The sequence below is a fragment of the Lingula anatina genome, chromosome 10, assembly GCF_051362555.1.
Source record: "Lingula anatina isolate TDL-2025a chromosome 10, LinAna3.0, whole genome shotgun sequence".
NCBI lineage: Eukaryota > Metazoa > Brachiopoda > Lingulata > Lingulida > Lingulidae > Lingula > Lingula anatina.
In genome coordinates this window covers 5,886,961-5,906,793 of record NC_141776.1, presented here as the reverse complement: position 1 = coordinate 5,906,793, position 19,833 = coordinate 5,886,961, and the positions used below count along the sequence as shown (strand labels likewise).

Here is a 19,833-nt window from a genome sequence, read left to right as displayed (position 1 = left end):
TTGATTTACTTTGTTAGAATGGTAAAAAAATCATTGGGTGTTCTTATGGCCTGATGGAACGTTGCCAATGTGATAGGTGTGACATGTGAGGCCAACGCAATCATGAAGGGTGCTCCAATATGAATTTTGCTGGGAGTAAAGAGCAATATTTCTCCTATTCAACAAGTACTGCTTGACCGCTCCCTGCACTTGCATGTGATGTTTTATTCCATCTTAATTTTATACTTTAGTTTTAAAAGACTGGGTTGTCAAATATAACGACATCTGCTGTGATTCGCACTGCCTCGTTTTTACACAAGAAAATGGTGGCCTTTTTTTATCGCAGCCCTGTTTTGAAAAAAACTTTCTTTGCGTTTTTACGCATTTCACAGCATTATACCCCGGAACAAATTTTGAGATGGGATGCATATCTTTTGCCCTGAGTATCAGAGTCACGGTGAATCGGGCTTCAACAGTGAGCTCTGAAGAACAGCGACAGTGTACGATTTCCGCCAATCAAAAAGAACTGTTCCGCAGTGAATCTGCAGGTGAATGTCATTAGAGCAAAACGAAACGTAAAACAGATTTAATTCTGCTTTATTTAATTTTATTTACTGTTTTTAAGATGTAAAGTGAAAAATAAATAATGTTTCTAAAAGAAAAAGACATATCCAATGTTTTTTGTATTTTTTGCTTATCAAAAAACAGATTATAACAGATTATCCAGCCATCCTGGAATAACCGATAGGCTTCTAGAGCTTTGTAGCTTCTCAACTGGTCTGATGAGTAAAACGACTTCCGAAGAATAAGGAAATCAAAAAGGTCAACGCTATTTACGTGTGGCCAGAATTTCTTGTCCTTCGTAAAATCTTTCTTCTCAATCTCATACGGATCCTTTCCGATATCAACAATTTTCTTCTCGTACCTCCGTCTAACACCCCCCTCCAACGATTCTCTGTACGAGTCCTTCATAACAAAGTCAACAAAATCAAAACTCAACAACAAACTCAACAAATATAACGATAACAACAATAAAAGTGGTTCTCTGACTCCTCTGTACGTGTTCATAAATATGGCGGCGCTTTAACTGACGCCGGCTGGTACACACAAATCGATGACGTACAATGACGTCAAGGAAAGCAAAGGATACACGTGCTTGCCGTGTGCCAAGTTTGACATCTACACTGTACACTATACATAAGGGCTGCGCAATGGCTAGACCAAATCAGTTTTTAAAGCAGAATGTTGCTTGTGTTGTGGTACTGACTTTCGACTGCAAGATATTCTTAGTTTAAACTTCAAACTCCGCGTCAGCCACTTTACTTCTTGTCTGGTCTGCACAAGTTAACGTCAGCGCAAGGCGGGAAAGGCAGCTCTAGGCGGCACAGAGCTGTGACGTACGAGACATGACTACCAAATATGGGAGCTCCAGGGGGACACAGCTGTGACGTATTAGACTTGTGACTTCCAAATATGGAAGTGCCCCAGGAAAAATTTTGAAGAAGAACGCCCACGGTGTCGGTGTTCGCTAGAGCCTGGTATTGCTGATATGGGTTATATATGAAATCAAGATCGAGCTGACAATACCGGAATCTAGAACCTAGGGTAATATCTTTCCAACCCCGCTCAGAATCATCGCTATCACATCGCGTACCAGACAAGAGCGGTGTCGCGTCTGATACTTGGAAGCGAGTACTGACGCACACCTTGAAAACGGATGGTGTGGTCCTATCTACTGGTGAATTCAGGATCATTCGGTGCCGAGTCTGGTAGTTAGGTACATCAAAACTCGAGCACAGGCTTATATCGGTGTATGTTACCACGGAGCCAAAGGAGCTTGTTTCAATCCCCTAGCTCAAATGAGAAACCCATTTTGTATATTTATCTCTTTTTACAAGCGAGAGAATTTATCTACCACAGTAATCTAATTCATGACCAGTTTTGCTCATAAAATATTTTAATATCCTAGTGAAATAGTTGAGTTCTGTATTTTTAATCTCCGTTTATCATGTAAAATAAAGACAGTAGAATTAATCTTAGCATTAACTTTTTTGAAAGACTTTCTTTGCGTTTTTATGAAACGATCAGCAGGGATTTTATGACCAGTTTAACAGTAAAAACCCAGTATAATTTCTTAATAAGATAGATAGATAGTTAGATATCATGGCGAAATTGGACTAGTCGTACTCAAATAAGGAAGACAAAAAGTGTTTCCTATGTACATTTACATTTATTGTGAAACCAAGCAAAATTCTAGGTCAAAAGTCATCAAATTGAACGTTGGAAATATATGTGAATCCCTCAGTTTCTCTTGTGGTTGGAAACCGTACTAATGTTCACAATGTTTTTTAAATGCTCCCCTTTTCCAAAAACTTTTTTTTTGGTGCATAGATAAAATGGCATCCTCAGTGACTCATCGGTTCTCTCTTTCCTTTTCTGACGTCTGACTCCATTTCATTTGTTATTTTCACCAATAAGAAGAAACCGCCGAGATTGTGTTAAGTTCTGTTATTCAAAAAACGCTTATGGTTGTACGCTGCATTCAGTTGGCACCGTGCCCTGAAAGAATAATCAACAAAAGCATCTTTAAACTACTGTATGTCGATTTAAAGAAATCAGTAAAGTGCTATTGTACGTGTTCGGTATCATGCTTATTGGTTACACGCATGTACATTGTGTAAGGTACTGGTATGTAGCCTATATTACAAGAATGCATAAAATAAAAATTATATCTGGTATGTAAAACATGAACGTGCAAGTGTTATTATTTTTAATAATTATAAAAAATATTATTATAATTATTATTATTATTATTATTATTATTATTATTTAATGGCCGTAGAAATGCGCCCTTACGATTATTTATACGCTGTCCCCCTCCTCTCCTCTTAACACACAAACACAAACACACACACTCCCACACACACACCTTCAGATATACTTTTGAATACTCACAAAATTGGGTGGATTGGCAAGAAGAGATGCCTGACCGTAGCAGTAACAGTTAGCTGAGTTGGCGCCGGCCCCACAGCATGCCTGGAATCTCTGATAATTGAATAAACATCGGATGCGACAAACCAATGCTCCAGATGCGATACAGCCATTGGTTATGGTGATAGTTTGGGCAGTAGTTGCGCTGATCAAGATGAAAACTGAAATTCAAAAGTAAACGGTAAAGATTGTGCTTCTAGTCTTGAATTACTTGTAGAAAATTTGCGAAAATCCGCAAAAGGTGGGGCTTACTTTTTAGCTCTACGGATGAGACTGTGTCGGGGATAACGCTTTACACAGCAATTCAAAAGTGACTTATAAAACTATGGATGGATTCTTATTTGTACAATAGATTGTAATTCTACAGATAAAAAGAGGGGGAAAAGTAATATTTCCGTGGATTAGTTTTGCCAGCATAATTTGGACGTCCTGCGAAATCTGGCTCGATAGTTACACTATACTGGCACACTTTTGGGTTATCTCGAATGATTTCTATCAACAGCACTACCAGAACAAGTTTTTCACTTCTTTTTAATAGTTGTGCTGATGGTCAAATGGTTGCCGGTAAGGACAACTTAAGCATTCCCTAACTGCATGGGTCAAGAAATGGCTGACAGTGAGGAAACTAAAAACATTTTACAAACTAATATTTTTAAAAAATGAACATTGCAAATAATTTATACTACAACTACACACACAGATCACCAAATCTTTATTGCCTCCTTCAGTTGAGGCTGCCTGAGTCTGTACTCACCAGTGAGAAGAGCGACGGCATATTTGGCTCTCATGATGCTGCGTTCAGAGTCGATCAGTTAATTAAAGAATAAGAGAATATCGTCGGTTAAAAGCCTATGTAGGTATGTTTGACAGGCCTCTATTTATATCAAAACAGGGGGACCATCCTACTGTAAAGCCTGCCGTGACACATCGTGTTAATGAATGCTACATGTCCATTTACTAAATAGGACATTGGTCATAAGCCTTAAACCGCAATTTGATGACCATCGACATGAGACACTTTAACGAACTTGGTGTGCCATCACACAATAGCCATTCTGCAGTCAAGTTTATTTACTCATCTGATTGTTTGATAATGGTGACAAACAACAGAGACCGCCCCAATTAGTTAATAAACAAAGACATTCCTTTCTGTGCACGAGTCCTTTTTTCCAAGGGTGTATTTCCACATTAGCCGTAGCGGCATAACTTAGTCCATATATGTGTATAAACAAGGGCAACACATCAACGCCATTTATTGTCCTGAACACGACCACTGCAAACTGCAAGTAATGGCGGGTGGAATAAAACATGTTATCACACAACCGACTAAGCTTAAAGACCAAAGTGTTAAGTTAAGACGTCTATCACCCTTTGGTTGGAGACGCGCCTTAAGATGATGAAGAGATGTCATGTTCGGCGGTGAGGTCTTATGTACGTAGGTGGATGATGTCACTGCCTTGATCGGTCTGTCTTCTAAATGGCTAAATATCATGATACACAAACTGCCAATCAGAAAATAACTTCCTCTTTGCGCTTTTAAGCGACGTTTAGTAATCTTGATCGACGGTTTATTCGGTTATTGATCAACCAGTCGATTGGTCAACATTGTAACCGTGTGGATCGATTACTGAATAACTGATCTGAGGACATTCGACAGGAATATAGAAAGACTGTAATGTATTTCTACAAACTTGTTGAATCTTGTATATTTATAATCATTTTGCCCTACTACAAGTGTACCTAGCGGGGAATGACCTCGTTACTCGGGTATTTAACTATTCTGCATTGTGGTGATCACACTAGGTAACCAATTTCTCGGTTGCTGTTTAGTGCAAAGATTTCTGTGTGCGCAGGACTGCCCAAGATAGTTGCGCAGCACGTGATTGGCCAACATAGCCTGGACTGGGCATTTCAAGTCGCCACCCAGATAGCAAAAAAAAAAAAAAAAAACATTGGTCCAACATTGGCACATTTGACGTAGCACCTTATACCCTTACCCGCCAAAGTAATATGGTCGTGTAAATTTTTTATAAGGTGGATCATTATCGTAAGTAATAATGTTCTAAGGTGTTTTTGAGATCCAAATTGTTGTTCATGATTTTGTGGGATTTATGTGCCTCTCCCTTGTTTAATTTAACAGAGCTCTTTATACAATTTCTATGGATGTTTTGGTGTCAATAAATACTGATGGAAACTCCTATCTTCTGTAAGGCGTTCATACCCTGCCTTTCATCCCCCATAGGTTGGAGCGGTATCCATAGTATCATAATCTCTGCGTCTGACGGGGCTCACCACACGCGCAGCAGAGCACTCAGCAGACGCAAGAAGTTATAATGACTTCTTGGCAGACGTTAGGGAATGTCTCTAACTTTTATGGCGTTTAACAGTTGAATTTAATTGTTTATGAGGTTAATTCTGACTGAGAATATGGTTAAAAATAAACGATAAAATCAGTTGACATGACAAACTCTTAAATTCAGTTGTTTTGAACCACACATTTCCATTTCCATCACTCAACATGAATAAGTAGATTATATCTGAATCGAGTATATTGTTTTGAACCAATCAATTCGGTTAAGATTAACCATTTTGGTAAGTTACCAGTAACTGATTGAAAGCAACCATAATAAACGGTTATAATTGAAGTGGTTATATCTAACTGAATGTATTGTATAAAAGTAACCGAAATGTTAACCGTTTGGATTGGTTAAAAGGCCAACTGATTTTGATGCAGTTAGGTCAACTAAATATTTAGTCGGAGGTATATTGACTGAGTGAATTGTTTAACATTGAACGTATTTTCGGTTAAGTTTAACTGGTCAGTTTTAAGAGTGTGGATTCCCAATTACGCTTATATAACTGTGAAAGACTTTTACTGCATGTACCGGTAGTTTCTCTTACGACTAAAAAGAATACGTCAACAGTGACGGATTTAAGGGGAGGTGTCAGGGGGGTCCTGACTCCCCATTCGGTTTCTGGAAAATAATCACCGCAATATTCCCCTCTTGCTACAGTATTAGAATTTTGAAGAGCGAAATCATCACATAGAGGCTACAGTGTATTATATGGGGAGAGTATGGGCGAATTATGGAATCGAGACGCTTGCGCTCGGTCGCAATGCGCGCCATCTACTGTCATGCGCTCTGCATCGTATTTACCCAAGAAAAAGGTGGGCTTTTTGTATCGCAGTCCTGTAACGTGTATAATACATGCTGGCGTTGGCTACCAAAGAAGCCAGAGAAGATAATTAGGTTCACTTCAGATAATTTTTATTTACAGGGGTCTATTGTCTTTAGGTTCTGAATAGGGAAATATAAGGTGTTTTTCATGACATATGAATGAGACGGCTCTTCGATTGCGTTTACAGGACCTTTAAACGGCTGGCGGGAAAATGGCAAATAATAAGCACAACCACTGGAGCAAGGACGCAAGGGTGCAAGGAAAATGGACACATTTAATGATTCTGTCTAGCAATATGTTGTACTCAAATCGATCTCTATTTTAGCAGTTCCTGTTTTTATTCAAAACGTAATTTTTCACGTCCAGCGTGAGCCCGCATTCTGGGGGGGGGGGGGTGTCATTGCAGGGGACTGACACCCATTAACCATGGTGTTTTGTGCTAGCTGTCTATTTTCTTGATGTGAAGATATGTTTTTTTATAGTAATCAAACTAAATTGTCAGCAACGATTTCATACAAAAAATCAATTCTAATACATCGAAAATCGAATCCAGATTTATATCTGTGTCTGTTACCATGGAGCCAAAGGAGCTTGTTTCAATCCCCTAGCTCAAATGAGAAAGCCATTTTGTATTTTTATCTCCTATAACAAGCGATAGTTCGGTTGTCGTATTTTATCCCGCGCAATGCCAGTTACCAAGAGTCCTGGAAAGATTAATTTGGGTGTTTTTACTATGATTTTATGTCACTCTCAGGTTTATTTTGTTTTTTCCCAATGACAAAGAGAGTTTTTATGAAATGATCAGCAAAGATTATATGACGACAGGTGCTCAACAAGCAGAGTTAACCCAGTGTAATGGATAATTTCTCCTTTTCTCAATAAGATAAATAGATAGATAGATATCATGGCGGAATTGGACAAGTCGTCCACAAATAAGGAAGACAAAAAGTGTTCCCTATATACATTTACATTTATTGTGAAACCAACCAAATTTCTAGGTCGAAAGTCATCAAATTGAACGTTGGAAATATATGTGAATCCCTCGGCTACTGTTGCGGTTGGAAACCGAATAATGTTCACGATGTTTTTTTGTTTTTTTTTTCTTTTTTTTTAATGCCCCCTTTTTCGTTTCCAACAACCTTTATTAATGCATAGATAAAATGGCATCCACAGTGGATCATCGGTTCCGCAGGATGTATATGATTATCTTTCTTTCCTTGTCTGAATCCATTTTGTCTATTTCATTTGTTATTTTCATCAATAGAAGAAACCGCCGAGATTGTGTTAAGTTCTATGGTTGTACTGTATATACCACTTTATGAATTAAGCGCTGCATTCAGTTGGCACCGTGCCCTGAAAGAATAATCAACAAAAGCATCTTTAAACTACTGTATGTCGATTTATAGAATTCAGTAAAATGCCTTTGTATATGTTTGATATTATGCATAATGGTTACACGCATGTCCATAGTGAAAGGTAGCGGTATGCATTTTACAAGAATACATAAAATATAAATGCTATCTGGTATGTAAAACATGAACGGTGTAAGTGATCAAAATAATAATAATAATAATAATAATAATAATAATAATAATAATAATTTATTGAGCACAGTAATGCTCTTTTACAACCATATATATGGCATAATAAATAAAGAGAATAAATATAGCGTTAGGCCTATACTTCATAAAGAGATACAAGAAAAATGGATAAGATCGCCAGAGGCGAGGGTAGGCTTCGTATCCGAGGCTGCCACTCCTAAAAAACGAACCCCCCTTCGCATAATCCTTGGTCCTCCCCTGTGTTACATGAATCATTTTTATAATATAAGGCAGGGCGTGATATGGTATAGGATACTGGCGGATACAAAATTTTTCTGTGCGGCTGTAAGAAAAATATTTTGTTTCCCTCGGCAAATACACGTATAAAACGCGACACTTCCTTGATTGAAATTTAACTATATTATGTAGGGCTCAAGGATGTAAATTTTCTTGGTTTGGTAGCGTTTTGAGAGAGAGAGAGAGAGAGAGAGAGAGAGACCTCTAGATATGAATACTTACAAAATTGGGTGGAATGCTTAGAAGAGATGCCGGCCCATTGCAGTAGCAGTTAGTTGAGTTGCCGCCGGCCCCACAGCATCCCTGGAATCTGCTTCTGAAGAAACACTGTACGCGACAATACAATGCTCCAGTTACGATACAGCCATTAGGTATGGTGATAGTTTGGGCAGTAGTAGCGCTGATCAAGATGAAAACTGAAATTCAAAGGTAAACGGTGAAGGTTGTGCTTCTAGTCATAAATTAGAAAACGTGCTAAAATCCTCAAAACGGTGGGGTTTTCTTACTCTAAGAATGAGAGTGTGTCGAGAATAACGCTTTACACAGCAAAACAAAAGTGGCTCACCTCACAAAACTATGGTGAATTATTATTTGTGCAATACATTGTAATTCTACGGATATTTTAATCCCTTAAAAGAGGAAAAATTGGAGTATTTCAGTGGATTAGTTTTGTCAGCTTTAATTCGACACCGCAGCGCATTCTCTTCTATCTATGTCATTATTTCTGGCCACACCAAGCTATGGCTCCTGCGAAATCGGGCTCGATATTTACGCTAAATTACAATCCATTTGGGTCATCTTGAATCATTTCTATAACCAGTATTACCAATACCTGTTTTTCACACCTGTTTAATAGTTGTGACGATTGCCCAATGCTTGCCGGTTAGGACAACTTACATGTAAGCAATGTCAAACTGCATATGGATCAAGAAACGGATGATAGTGAGAAAACTAACAACATTTTACAAACTAACATAAAAAACATGAAGACTGAAAATAATTTGTACCACAACTACACACACGCGCCCACGCACGCCCTTTTTTCAGAAAAAGAAAAATATTATTTATCACCAAATATTTTCTTTATCGCCTCCTTCAGTTGAGGCTGATTCTGTACTCACCAGTGAGAAGAGCGACGGAATATTTTGCTCTCATGATGCTGCGTTCAGAGTCGATCAGTTAATTTAAGAATAAGAGAATATCGTTGTTTAAAATCCTATGTAGGTATGTTTGACAGGCCTCTATTTATATTAAAACAGGGGGGCATCCTACTGTAACGCCTGCGGTGACACATCGCGTTAATGAGTGCTACATGTCCATTTAATAAATAGATCATTGGTCATAAGCCTTTAACCACAATTTGATGACCATCGACATGAGACACTTCAACGAACTTGGTGTGCCATCACACAATGGTCATCTGGATTACTTCTGAATTCTCAATAAGATCATGAAACTTCTGCAGCTAAACCGAGTTTGATAATCAATTGTACAATTTTGCTCAGATTGGAGATTCAGAACCAAAGCAGCCGCAAACCAACTGCAAAGAGAGTGTAATAACTAGGCAGCAAACTGTGCAGTCACTGTATTGATTGCAGTCTAGTCAGTTTAGCATGCTTGAAGTGCGCTGAATACAGCTACAGGAAGCAACATCACAGCTACTACTGGTCGATGACAAACCAAATTAACCATGCTTGGAACAAATTCTCTGGTTTTATCGCAATCAATACTATTTGGGGTCGATTTTAAAGCGGTCCACCTTAGTCTAGAGTAAACGTGCCTACATTGTATCAGGTGAAGTAAATCCATGATATACTTCCATGATTGTATCAAGTACTAGCAGATTTATTTACTCATCTGGTTTTTGGATAATGGTGACAAACAACTCAGACCACCACTATCAGTAAACAAACAAAGAAACCCCTTTGTGCACGCGAATCCTTTTTTCCCAAGGTGTATTTCCACATTATCTCTAGCGACTTAACTTAAAGACGTGCCATCGTCGCAGATCGCAGGAGCAACGGTTTATAATCAAGGGGACATCAACTCTATCTATTGTCCTGAACACGACCACCGCAAAAAAAAAAAAAAAAGTTAAATTGGTGGCGGTCTGAATTAAACATGTTATCACACAATTGCAAACGGGTAAGGTAACAGACTACGGTGTGAAGTCTAGACGTAACAACCGTATTGGAAATGCGCCTTAAATGATGCAGAGATATCATCTTCGGCAGTGTGGTCCTATTTACGTAGTTCGATTTTGTAACCACTTACATGTATAGTGCAGACGACTTATTTTCAAGATAATGGGTTAATATCATGACAAACAATGTTAAGTTCAGAAAATTATTTCCTTGTTGCACGTGAAGTCTCTTTCGATCAAAATAAAAAAATTAAAAGGATCATTTAGGAAATATTGCATAAGATAAAAACGGCATATTAGGCTGTGAGTGGGTCCAATCTTTACAGGCGACGAAGCAGGTGGGATAGTGGAACATATCTGCCATACCCTCCTCTCCCATTTCAACCGCATCAGTCACAAAAACAAGAAACGGGTGAGGGAGGTACCGTCTACCAGGGCGAGAGATTGACTTTTCACAACATGTTTACAGATATGTCTTTAGACAAACAGACTGTCATTGAAAATTTGCCAATAATATCTCAGGCCCGTAGCCAGCAATTTCAAAAGGGGGGGTTCTTTTTCTGAAAAAGTGGACCTTTTTCCATAAAAACTTCATGAAACTAGATCAAATTTTACCCAGAGTGGACCTTTTCCCACCAAAAGAGGCGGTTCTTTCGAACCCCCCGACCCCCCCCCCCCCCTGGCTACGGGCCTGTATCTGCCACCCTGGTAGAGGGTAGAAGGGGGGGGGACCACTCTTCGGTCATGCATTAACCAGGGAACAATGGAAATAATAGAATCTATCCAGTCGAGGGCACTAAGAATTATATTCCCTTTATTACCACATGTTGATGCCCTTGTCAAAGCCAGACTCGTTACTCTGAAAGAGCGGCGCATAGGATTTTGCCAATCATTCTTTGCAAAAATAAAAAAATGACAGGGACGAGCTGAATTACTTATTTTAATACCACACAGTTAAAACCACACAGAAAACTAAGGCATAGGCAATCAAATTTTAGTTTTACCAAAACTCAGAACCGACATTTAAAAAATACTTTAATTCCTTTTTCCTTATCACACTTTTCGTGGTCTGTGTTTTATTTTGGAACTTATCCTGGTCTTTATAATATATCTTTTATTTTAGCCCCTTTGCTTTTATCAAACTTTTAGAGGTTTGTGCTTAAGTTATTTTTGAACTCATTTTGGTCTTATTGTATATCTTTTATTTTATGTAAATGTTTTAATGTGTAATTTTTTGTAATTTTCCAGTTAATGTACAACTTCAACCTTGTGGTTGCTATGTATAGATAAACTTATATATATATGTTTTGGGTGGTTATCCCCCACTCTACCCCCAGCCAACGCTCCTGTGACATGGTTTGCTATCTGCGCACCAGTCATCACTGGCGACGGGGAATGGGTCAGCATGCTACATGTACGTTAAAGACTGGGTTTCCATACCTAGATCGATCTAACAAGATCGATCCATATCCAAGGAATTTCTCGCTAAATTGCTTTCAGCTTAAGTGGCTTACATGTTTGATACGCCTACTGAAGCTGCTAAGCGATAGTTAATTACCCCCTGACAGTTTCAGTAGGCGTGCCAGACAACTAAGCCGCTTAAAGTGATTGCAATTTAGCGAGAATCCCCTTGGAGATAGATCGATCGGCAGTTAGTACGATAGGGTCTGGGCATGGTCTCTGACAGTGTGGCATGTTCACAAAGGGAGCGTGCCCATAAACCCATCGCACTAGCTGAATCGATCTAACTCTGCGGGGATTCTTGCTTAATTGCATTTACTGTAAGTGGCTTAAATGTCTGAAACGGCTACCTAAGCTACTAGGGGGTAATTAACTGAAATTACTTGGGCGAGAAGCCCTGCAAAGTTAGATCGATCCAGCTAGTACGATGGGTTAATGGGAATGCAGTCTAAGGGATCGAACGGATCATAATGCCTCACTGAAGAAGTCAATGCTATCTTAAAGGGATAACAACGGTTCATATCAGCTTTATACTTCATAATGATTTCATTGTAACAAATAACAGAAATATTTAAAATTATCGAAATTGTTCTGGAGTCTGTGCTTGCCAGCAAACCACGTGGGCCTTCATAGGTGGCTATACATCCGTAATAATCTGTTAAGATGTTATTTCAAAAGATTCCAGACTTTTTACAAAAAAATATTTGGACTGTTTTTGAATGACTTTGGATTAATTAACCATTGCTAAGTGAAAATCGTCGTTCACCCAAGGAAAATCCGGGTTTTTTTTTTTTTTTTTTTTGCCAAAACAAAAAAATTGCTATCCTTTTAAAATGTTTTATAATTACTGTTTTATGAGAAACTAGTGTAATGTTGGAAGCGTAAGTACACTGATGTCATAAGGAGAACAACACCTGATTAGTTTTCCCAAAGAGCGCAAACGTGCACGAAGACAACTCATTTCTCATTATTATTAATTATTTATCAATTAATTTAATGATCAATTAAATAACTCAATTATCAATTATCCTTATTAACAATTATCAATTAATTATTTTGTTAGTTAATTGATTACCCACCATCAAAAATCCCATTTCTGGCCTGAAAATGTCATCAAAATTCCTAACTTTTTGTGTAATGTCCTTTCTGCATAATTTGACCTATATTTAGTAAAAGTGAGACGGGTCTGTGGAAGAGTGTAGTGTTCCCATTTCAAAAGTCTTCTCTGCTGAAAGTAATTAGATTCAATTAACCTACCCTCTAATATCAGGGTACTGAAAAATAGTATGCAAAAGTAATCTGTGGGCCATTGAACATTTTTGTAACAGACTACTAGCGCACCCTGTAGTCAGAGAGTAAAATTAACCAACCTGGGTGTGAGGCCAATACTATGTCACTGTACACTTAAAGGGATAATAACCCTTCATTTTGGCCAAAAAATGAATTTTCCCGGAGTAAACAACAATTTTTCAATACTTACCAATGGTTAATGAATCCATTTTTACATTTAAAGTTAGTCCCTGTTTTTTTTTTTTTTTCTAAAAATTTTTTTTTCCTCTTCAGAGATTTTAACAGAGTATAGCCATCAATGGAGGTCACGTGGTCTAAAGACAAGCTCAGATATCAGATTAATAGCTATAACTGCCGTTTTTGTGGTACAACAGAATATATTATATTTCTACGAGTTGTTCACAATGTTTTTGTTGTGAAATATAAATCTCATACGAAGAGTTATTATCCCTTTAATGGATATTTAAAGAGAGAAATGAAAGCACCTGAATGCACCCTGGTGCATCCCGGGTCTTGTTTATCATGTAAAATGCGCCGCACAACTTATATATACAGTATATAGCTCTTACGACCCGACGTGTCATTTCACACGAAGCGGAACAAACTTTTATTGTTGCGCAGTTAGTTAAGTCGAGCGCATATCTTGAAGTTATAGGCCCATATAAGACTTTACTGGGACACGTTCTCCGTTTACTACATTTACTACATATTTCCGCATAACAATAACCGAGCTAACATGGAGACCAAGGCTAAATTCTACGCGGGCGCCGTTCCGGTTTTACTGGCAATTGCATGGAGCATCTGGGGACCAAACCTCGGCCAATTCTTCCCGTTGATGTCAACAGATGACCCAAGTGACACTGGTAATTTAAAGGGCCACATGCAACGATTCGGGGAACAAGCCCAGAAATACGAACACATCACCACGTTGGACTTTTTCCCAGACCCGGAGGTCTTTTACAGGGACTACGTGCGCAAGTCCGTGCCGCTGGTGGTCAAGGGGGCCCTGAAGCACTGGCCTGCTGTTCAGAAATGGAAAAACGAGGACTACCTACGAGAGAGGTTCGGCCACAGCTTTTTTAATGTCCACTGGAGAAACCTCTCTGACGAGAACCATCCGGCCTACGTCGACATGCCCATGACAGATTTCTTAGAGTTAGTACTTTCATGTATTCCTTTTAATTATGTACATAATTGCATTGAATGGCGGCTTCTCACAGTAACTGCATGTGTTTTTCTTTTTTTCTTGAAAAAAAATAAGCACACGTTATCCACACCTTTAATGTAGTTATACTAACTTATGCTTTAATAGGCGAGATTTGAGATGTAATTCTAAAATTTTGATCATTAGCTGAACAATAATCACTCCCAGAGGTCTTCTATGCCGCTAAAAAAATTAATAAAATCTTATATACAATTTTGTAACAGCTAACGTTATAAGGCTCGGCTAAGAGTAAAGGAAAATGAAGTTAGTAGCTACGAAAAAACGTTGTATATTTTCACTTGCAGAAGAGCAAGTGTATTTACGTCTCATAACAAGCAACAAGCTGTGTTATGTGTAACATCACCTGTATGGGAGACAGGATTTGCAAGTGACCCATTTTCGGTACTAATCATAGATTTTTGTCGACATTAGATAGCTTTATGTGCTGTTGTCAATGTGACAGCATAGCGTGACTGTCACGGTGACGTGATTCTCTTGTCCCCACAGGAGTATAGGATACGGCACCTTTAGATGTAGGCCTACTTGTGAATAGAGTAAAAGGAAGAGGGTTTGTGAATAACACGGGATGTAGGGTCATTGGGGTTTTCACTTCTCTTTATTCTTAAAGAAGTTAAGCAAGGAGAGCACTAAGAAATAATTTTCTCTCTCTCTCTCTCTCTCTCTCTCTCTCTCTCTCTCTCACACACACACACACACACACACACGCATACACACACACACCTATGATACAGGTATATTGCAAGGGGGTATGCTCGACGTCATAAACAGTTTTTTTAACTGGCTGGACGGCAAAAAAAAAAATCAGACCTCAAGAAACACCAAGCAAACCTGAAGGGAAAGGAAATGATGATTTGGACAGAAATCCGCGAATATCCTAAGCACAGCCAACGCAAGCTTATTCTTTTATCAAAGGTTCCTGTACACTTGCTCAATAAAATCTCTATGACATGTAAAAGGGGTAAATAACTACTTAAAAGCCCTAGAGTTTCTTCCATATCTCAGGTACATGAACCGCACGTCGTTCACCGTCTTTCTCCGTGTTCCGACAGTTCATTGAATTGTCCAGAAGTGACGCACGTGCTATCCCTAATGAATGATAAAGCTTAATTTCCGATACACAACCCATGCCTATTTAAAACATTAATTAGATTTTCTTTTGTTTTTCTCTTTTTTTATTATGGAAGGGGGGTCGTATACACTAGTATACAGGGAATAAAGATCTACTCTGACTTTTCGGAATAGCCCCGATTCGGCGCTTCTTCTTTGCTTGTTAATTATGGAATGCTGATTTCAATTCCAATACACAACCCATGACTGTTTAAAGTATTAAAGTTTTCTTTTTCTTTCTTCTTATTTTATTTTATTTTATTTTATTTTATTTTATTTTATTTTATTTTATTTTATTTTATTTTATTTTTGGAAAGGGGGAGGTCGTTTGACGGTGTACAAGGACACATGTTCAGGAAAGGAAAATCCACTCGAACCTCACGGGCTTCACAGTTACTTGTACTGGTAGTCCTGATTCGGTGCCTCTTCTTTGCTTGCCAATTTTGGAATGCTCATTGCATGTTTTCTTGGTTTTGTTACACAGTACATATAGGAAGGAAAAGATCTATATGGACTCCACTATCAGTCCAGAGATGGCTGAAGATCTCACATTCCCGGGTTTTGTCGCTTGTGAAGGGTTGCTGAAAATGGTAGGTTGAGAATGAAGCGTTAAAATATTGAATATTTCCTATTGAAATATAGACCATTCCTCATTTTCGTTCTGTTTGACTCGGTTGACCAACATCATGACGCAACAAAATAAACTTATTAAAATATAGTTGTGTTTTTTTTTAAACACAACGCTTATAAGATCTAAAATATATTAGTTAAACACGGCAGCGTCTTTAACACCTAGGCCAGCGTTTATGATTATTATTAAAATTAAGAAAAATCCTTGCCCTCCATCGGTTTTGAGCATTTGCAACATAATCATGGTTGCGATCATTATTACATATTTGGAAACTTTTTTAATTTTAGCTGAAACAAGTAGCTATGTTCTTCAACGCCGGGTGGTCGAGCACCGACATTCATCTTGACGTCACGGAAACCATCTTCGCCCAGGTGGTGGGTGGGCGTCACTGGATCCTTACTACCCCCCGCGACGGCAAATACCTGTATACTGATGACTTCGAACCTCATAATGGTACACCATTTTGGTCCTCTCTCTCTCTCTCTCTCTCTCTCTCTCTCTCTCTCTCCGGTATTATGTTATATTTTATATTAAATAAACCGAGGCATATCTTCGCGGTTTACAAGGGACTGTGCTCTTTTTCTTTTATGTTAACAATAATAATTATTATTGTCATCTTTCGCAAGCAACGTTATTATTAATGATATGTTATGTCATTTTTATGTAATTATTATCAAAGTTCACTATTGACGTATATCCCATTTCCAGGTATTTCTCCAGTAAACCAGGAGGCGGTGGACTTGACCAAATTCCCTGATGTTTCAAAAATCGTCATCTATAATACCACACTTGAGGCCGGGGATATCATATATGTACCCGAGGGCTGGTTCCACCAAGTGCGAACAAAAGGGGGCGCTCCCAACATCGCCGTGGCGGTGTTCATCAATTTCCTGTGGTGTATGTGGGAATGTCCAGATTCCAACGATGCGGAGTACATTGAAAGCTGCATTAAACTCCGAGAGCAGAAACCAACGGGTGTGGTTGTGAAATATATTATTCTTTTTATTTGTGATACATTCGAAAATTTGGTAAAATTGGGTAAAATAGAGGAACCGTTCTTGTTTGATTACGTGATTACTATATGTTTAATCTCAGCACGAAATTCATGCGTTAGCACTCCTATTAAAGGTTTGTGATAAGCACTGACATGAACGTGCAAGCTGGTTGGTACTTATCGGAAACTGCATAAATTTGGTGCTTTTTAAAATATATTTTGATGACCTTTTCATAATTCAAAAGTGAAAACAATTACATGATAAAATCATTAATAAAACATGCTTTCTTTTTACCGAGAATCATAAATTGTGCTTGCTTTCCTTAGAATTGGAGTGCAATATTCGGATGGAGGACTTAACCGTGAGAGAAGTACTAACCAAGTATCCGTATCTCACTCCGCCAGCTATGGAACAGTGGAACGAGAAAGAAGAAACCGACCCTTTTTTATTGAAGAGTGGATATGAAAGTATGTACAGTTGTGATGCAGCGGGTCCAAATCATATTGTGTTTAGAATATGTTAATCTGAACATACAAAAGTGGGATATGAGACACTCTTACAAAATAAGGATAATCTAGGGCCAGCGAGGCATTTAGATAATTTTATTTATAACATTCACCTCATCAATTTGTGCTGAAGAAGGCACGACTGCGCGATGAGTTCAAAATAAGCTTTCAAAAAACTTTCAAAATAAGCATATTATATTACGTTGTACTTTGAAAGGCTTTTCATACATAGGTGAAAAGTTTAAACAAATACATATACTTAACCAATTATCATTCTTATACCATAAACTTATCATTTTTGTAAATGATGAAGACAAAAACACCCGAAAAGCTAAACTGAATTTAATATGAGAAGACGAGCCCTGTGGTTTTGGTACAAAATACACCTATTCTCTCGCATTGAACTTTGTGGGGGTCATACGTTGCACACCACGGTACTGCAACACTGTATAATCAGTTTATGATTTTTTTTTTTTTTTTTTTTTTAATTTTGTAAAATTTAATTCTAGTGCCGATGTTGGGTCTTGGTCTCGGCGGAATGCCTCACAAAGATGCGCAAACAGCTATACCACACGCGCTGAAAGTCGGCTACAGGTGAAACAAAATTACTGTTTAAACACAGCATGATCAGTGTATATTTTTATATTTGTGATCAGGTGAGGTCGAGACATGATCTATTTACCGCATGCTACAAAGCACAGGAGCTAATGACTTTAAATTTTCACAAACCCACTTTCAAAAATCATAGAGTAAATAAATTAGTGATCCTTCTCTATATTTTTACCCATGCACATACCTTACTTAATATACATTTATATTCATTTTAATATCATATTTTTGTCAGGTTATTTGACACAGATCCAGAAGATGAGAGCGAAGCGGCTCTTGGTTCCATTTTAGCCCAGAATCCATATTGCAGACGCGAAGAGGTTTTTATAATTGTTAAAGTTCATCCAAAACATTTGGGTAAAGACGCAACTAAAAAGTCAATCGAAAGATCGCTGAACCGCCTGAAGACAGATTACATCGACCTGGTTCTCATTAAAGCGCCATCTTGTGACACACAAGGATTCGAGTGTGAAGCAGACGAGAAAAGAGGCACGTGGCAGGAATCTTGGGAAGCACTGGAAGAACTGAACCAAACGGGAACTGTTCGTTCTATTGGAGTCAGTAATTTTAAAATATCGCAATTGAAAGAACTGTTACAAAAAGCCACAGTTCCAGTCTCCGTTCTTCAAGCTAGGTTTGACTTGATAAAAAGAAACACAAAGTTGCGCAAATTTTGCACCAAGCATGGAATACAATTTATGGCTCATAGCGTGCTCGGTTTTAAGTGGCTTGACGAAGGATATCCAGAAAGTAACCCATTTTTCGATAACCCAAGGGTTTTGACAGCTGCTAGGAAATATCGTACAAGTCCTGCCACGGTTTTGTTAAGATACGCTATGGATAGAAACATTACAGTAGTTCCAAAATCGTCCAACCCCGTGCATATTTCCGTGAATAAACACGCCTTTTATATAGACGTTGACAACGACCCATCGTTTATGAATGACTTGGACGAAAACTTTCCCCATATGAATTGAAATAATGCCTTTCATTCACGATGTTACGTTTCAATACAAAGTCCATGCAGCTACGTGACGATGGATTAATGGATTTAGGCCTACTTGAATGCATTATGTATTTAACTAGAACTGAAAATACAAACAAAACAGAACAAACAATCCTTACATTGCATTGGAAGCTTAACAAGGGAAGCACAACTAGTTGGTAGATACTTTAATATTGGATATATCGGGAAAACTGACTAGTGCTTCACACATTTTCTAGTACCATGCAAAAATAATCACGCCTTTATACTTCAATTTACGTTTATATCTTTATGTTTGAATGATCGGTACATAAAAAGTGTGAATGTTCGTATTATTTTTGGAGCAATTGCTCATTAGTTTGTTTGAACCTGTGTCTAGTAAATTTGCATTTTCGGAGTACCTACGTTTCCAATGGCAGATACGTGTGTATGGATTGCACAGCTAACAGTGGCCCTGGTCATCACAGAATCACTTCTCCCCACCGGACACCAGCGGATTCGTGACATTATATATATATATATATATATATATATATATATATATATATATATATATATATATATATATATATATATATGTAATGAACACCCTAACCAAAAATTTATTTATTTGATAATTTTATAAATAGATTAATATATAAACGGAATAATATTGATTGTGATTAGCCAATATGTGAACTGTTTTCTTAATCAGTAATAATTGCAGATATTGAAAACTACCAGTAGTTGATTTATTAGAATAATATAGCACACAATCCCCCCAAATAAATAAATAAATAAATAAATAAATAAATAAATAAATAAATAAATAAATAATTAAATAAATAAACTATTTTAATAAATAAATAAATAATAAATGGACTATCTTAAGGGAGTCGTGAACATTTTGGCAC

At 37.8% G+C, this 19,833-nt stretch overlaps 1 protein-coding gene and 2 long non-coding RNA genes across 3 annotated transcripts; 1 reads left to right on the top strand and 2 right to left on the bottom strand.

The window, feature by feature from the left end:
• Positions 1-2,189: 2,189 nt before the first annotated feature.
• Positions 2,190-3,915, bottom strand: LOC147759448 (uncharacterized). The gene is made up of 3 exons (XR_015331436.1): positions 3,725-3,915; positions 2,935-3,131; positions 2,190-2,538 (listed from the first exon to the last, which is right to left on the bottom strand). It is a non-coding gene; the product is annotated as an uncharacterized LOC147759448 (long non-coding RNA).
• Positions 3,916-7,101: 3,186 nt separating this feature from the next.
• Positions 7,102-9,297, bottom strand: LOC147759447 (uncharacterized). Its single transcript, XR_015331437.1, has 3 exons — positions 9,110-9,297; positions 8,211-8,404; positions 7,102-7,503 (listed from the first exon to the last, which is right to left on the bottom strand). It is a non-coding gene; the product is annotated as an uncharacterized LOC147759447 (long non-coding RNA).
• Positions 9,298-13,421: 4,124 nt separating this feature from the next.
• Positions 13,422-19,466, top strand: LOC106153304 (uncharacterized). Its single transcript, XM_013527182.2, has 7 exons — positions 13,422-14,037; positions 15,699-15,804; positions 16,133-16,298; positions 16,554-16,820; positions 17,167-17,307; positions 17,856-17,940; positions 18,191-19,466. The coding sequence occupies exons 1-7, from the start codon at positions 13,619-13,621 to the stop codon at positions 18,930-18,932; spliced, it is 1,926 nt and encodes a 641-aa protein (XP_013382636.2). The 5' UTR covers positions 13,422-13,618; the 3' UTR covers positions 18,933-19,466.
• Positions 19,467-19,833: the final 367 nt, after the last annotated feature.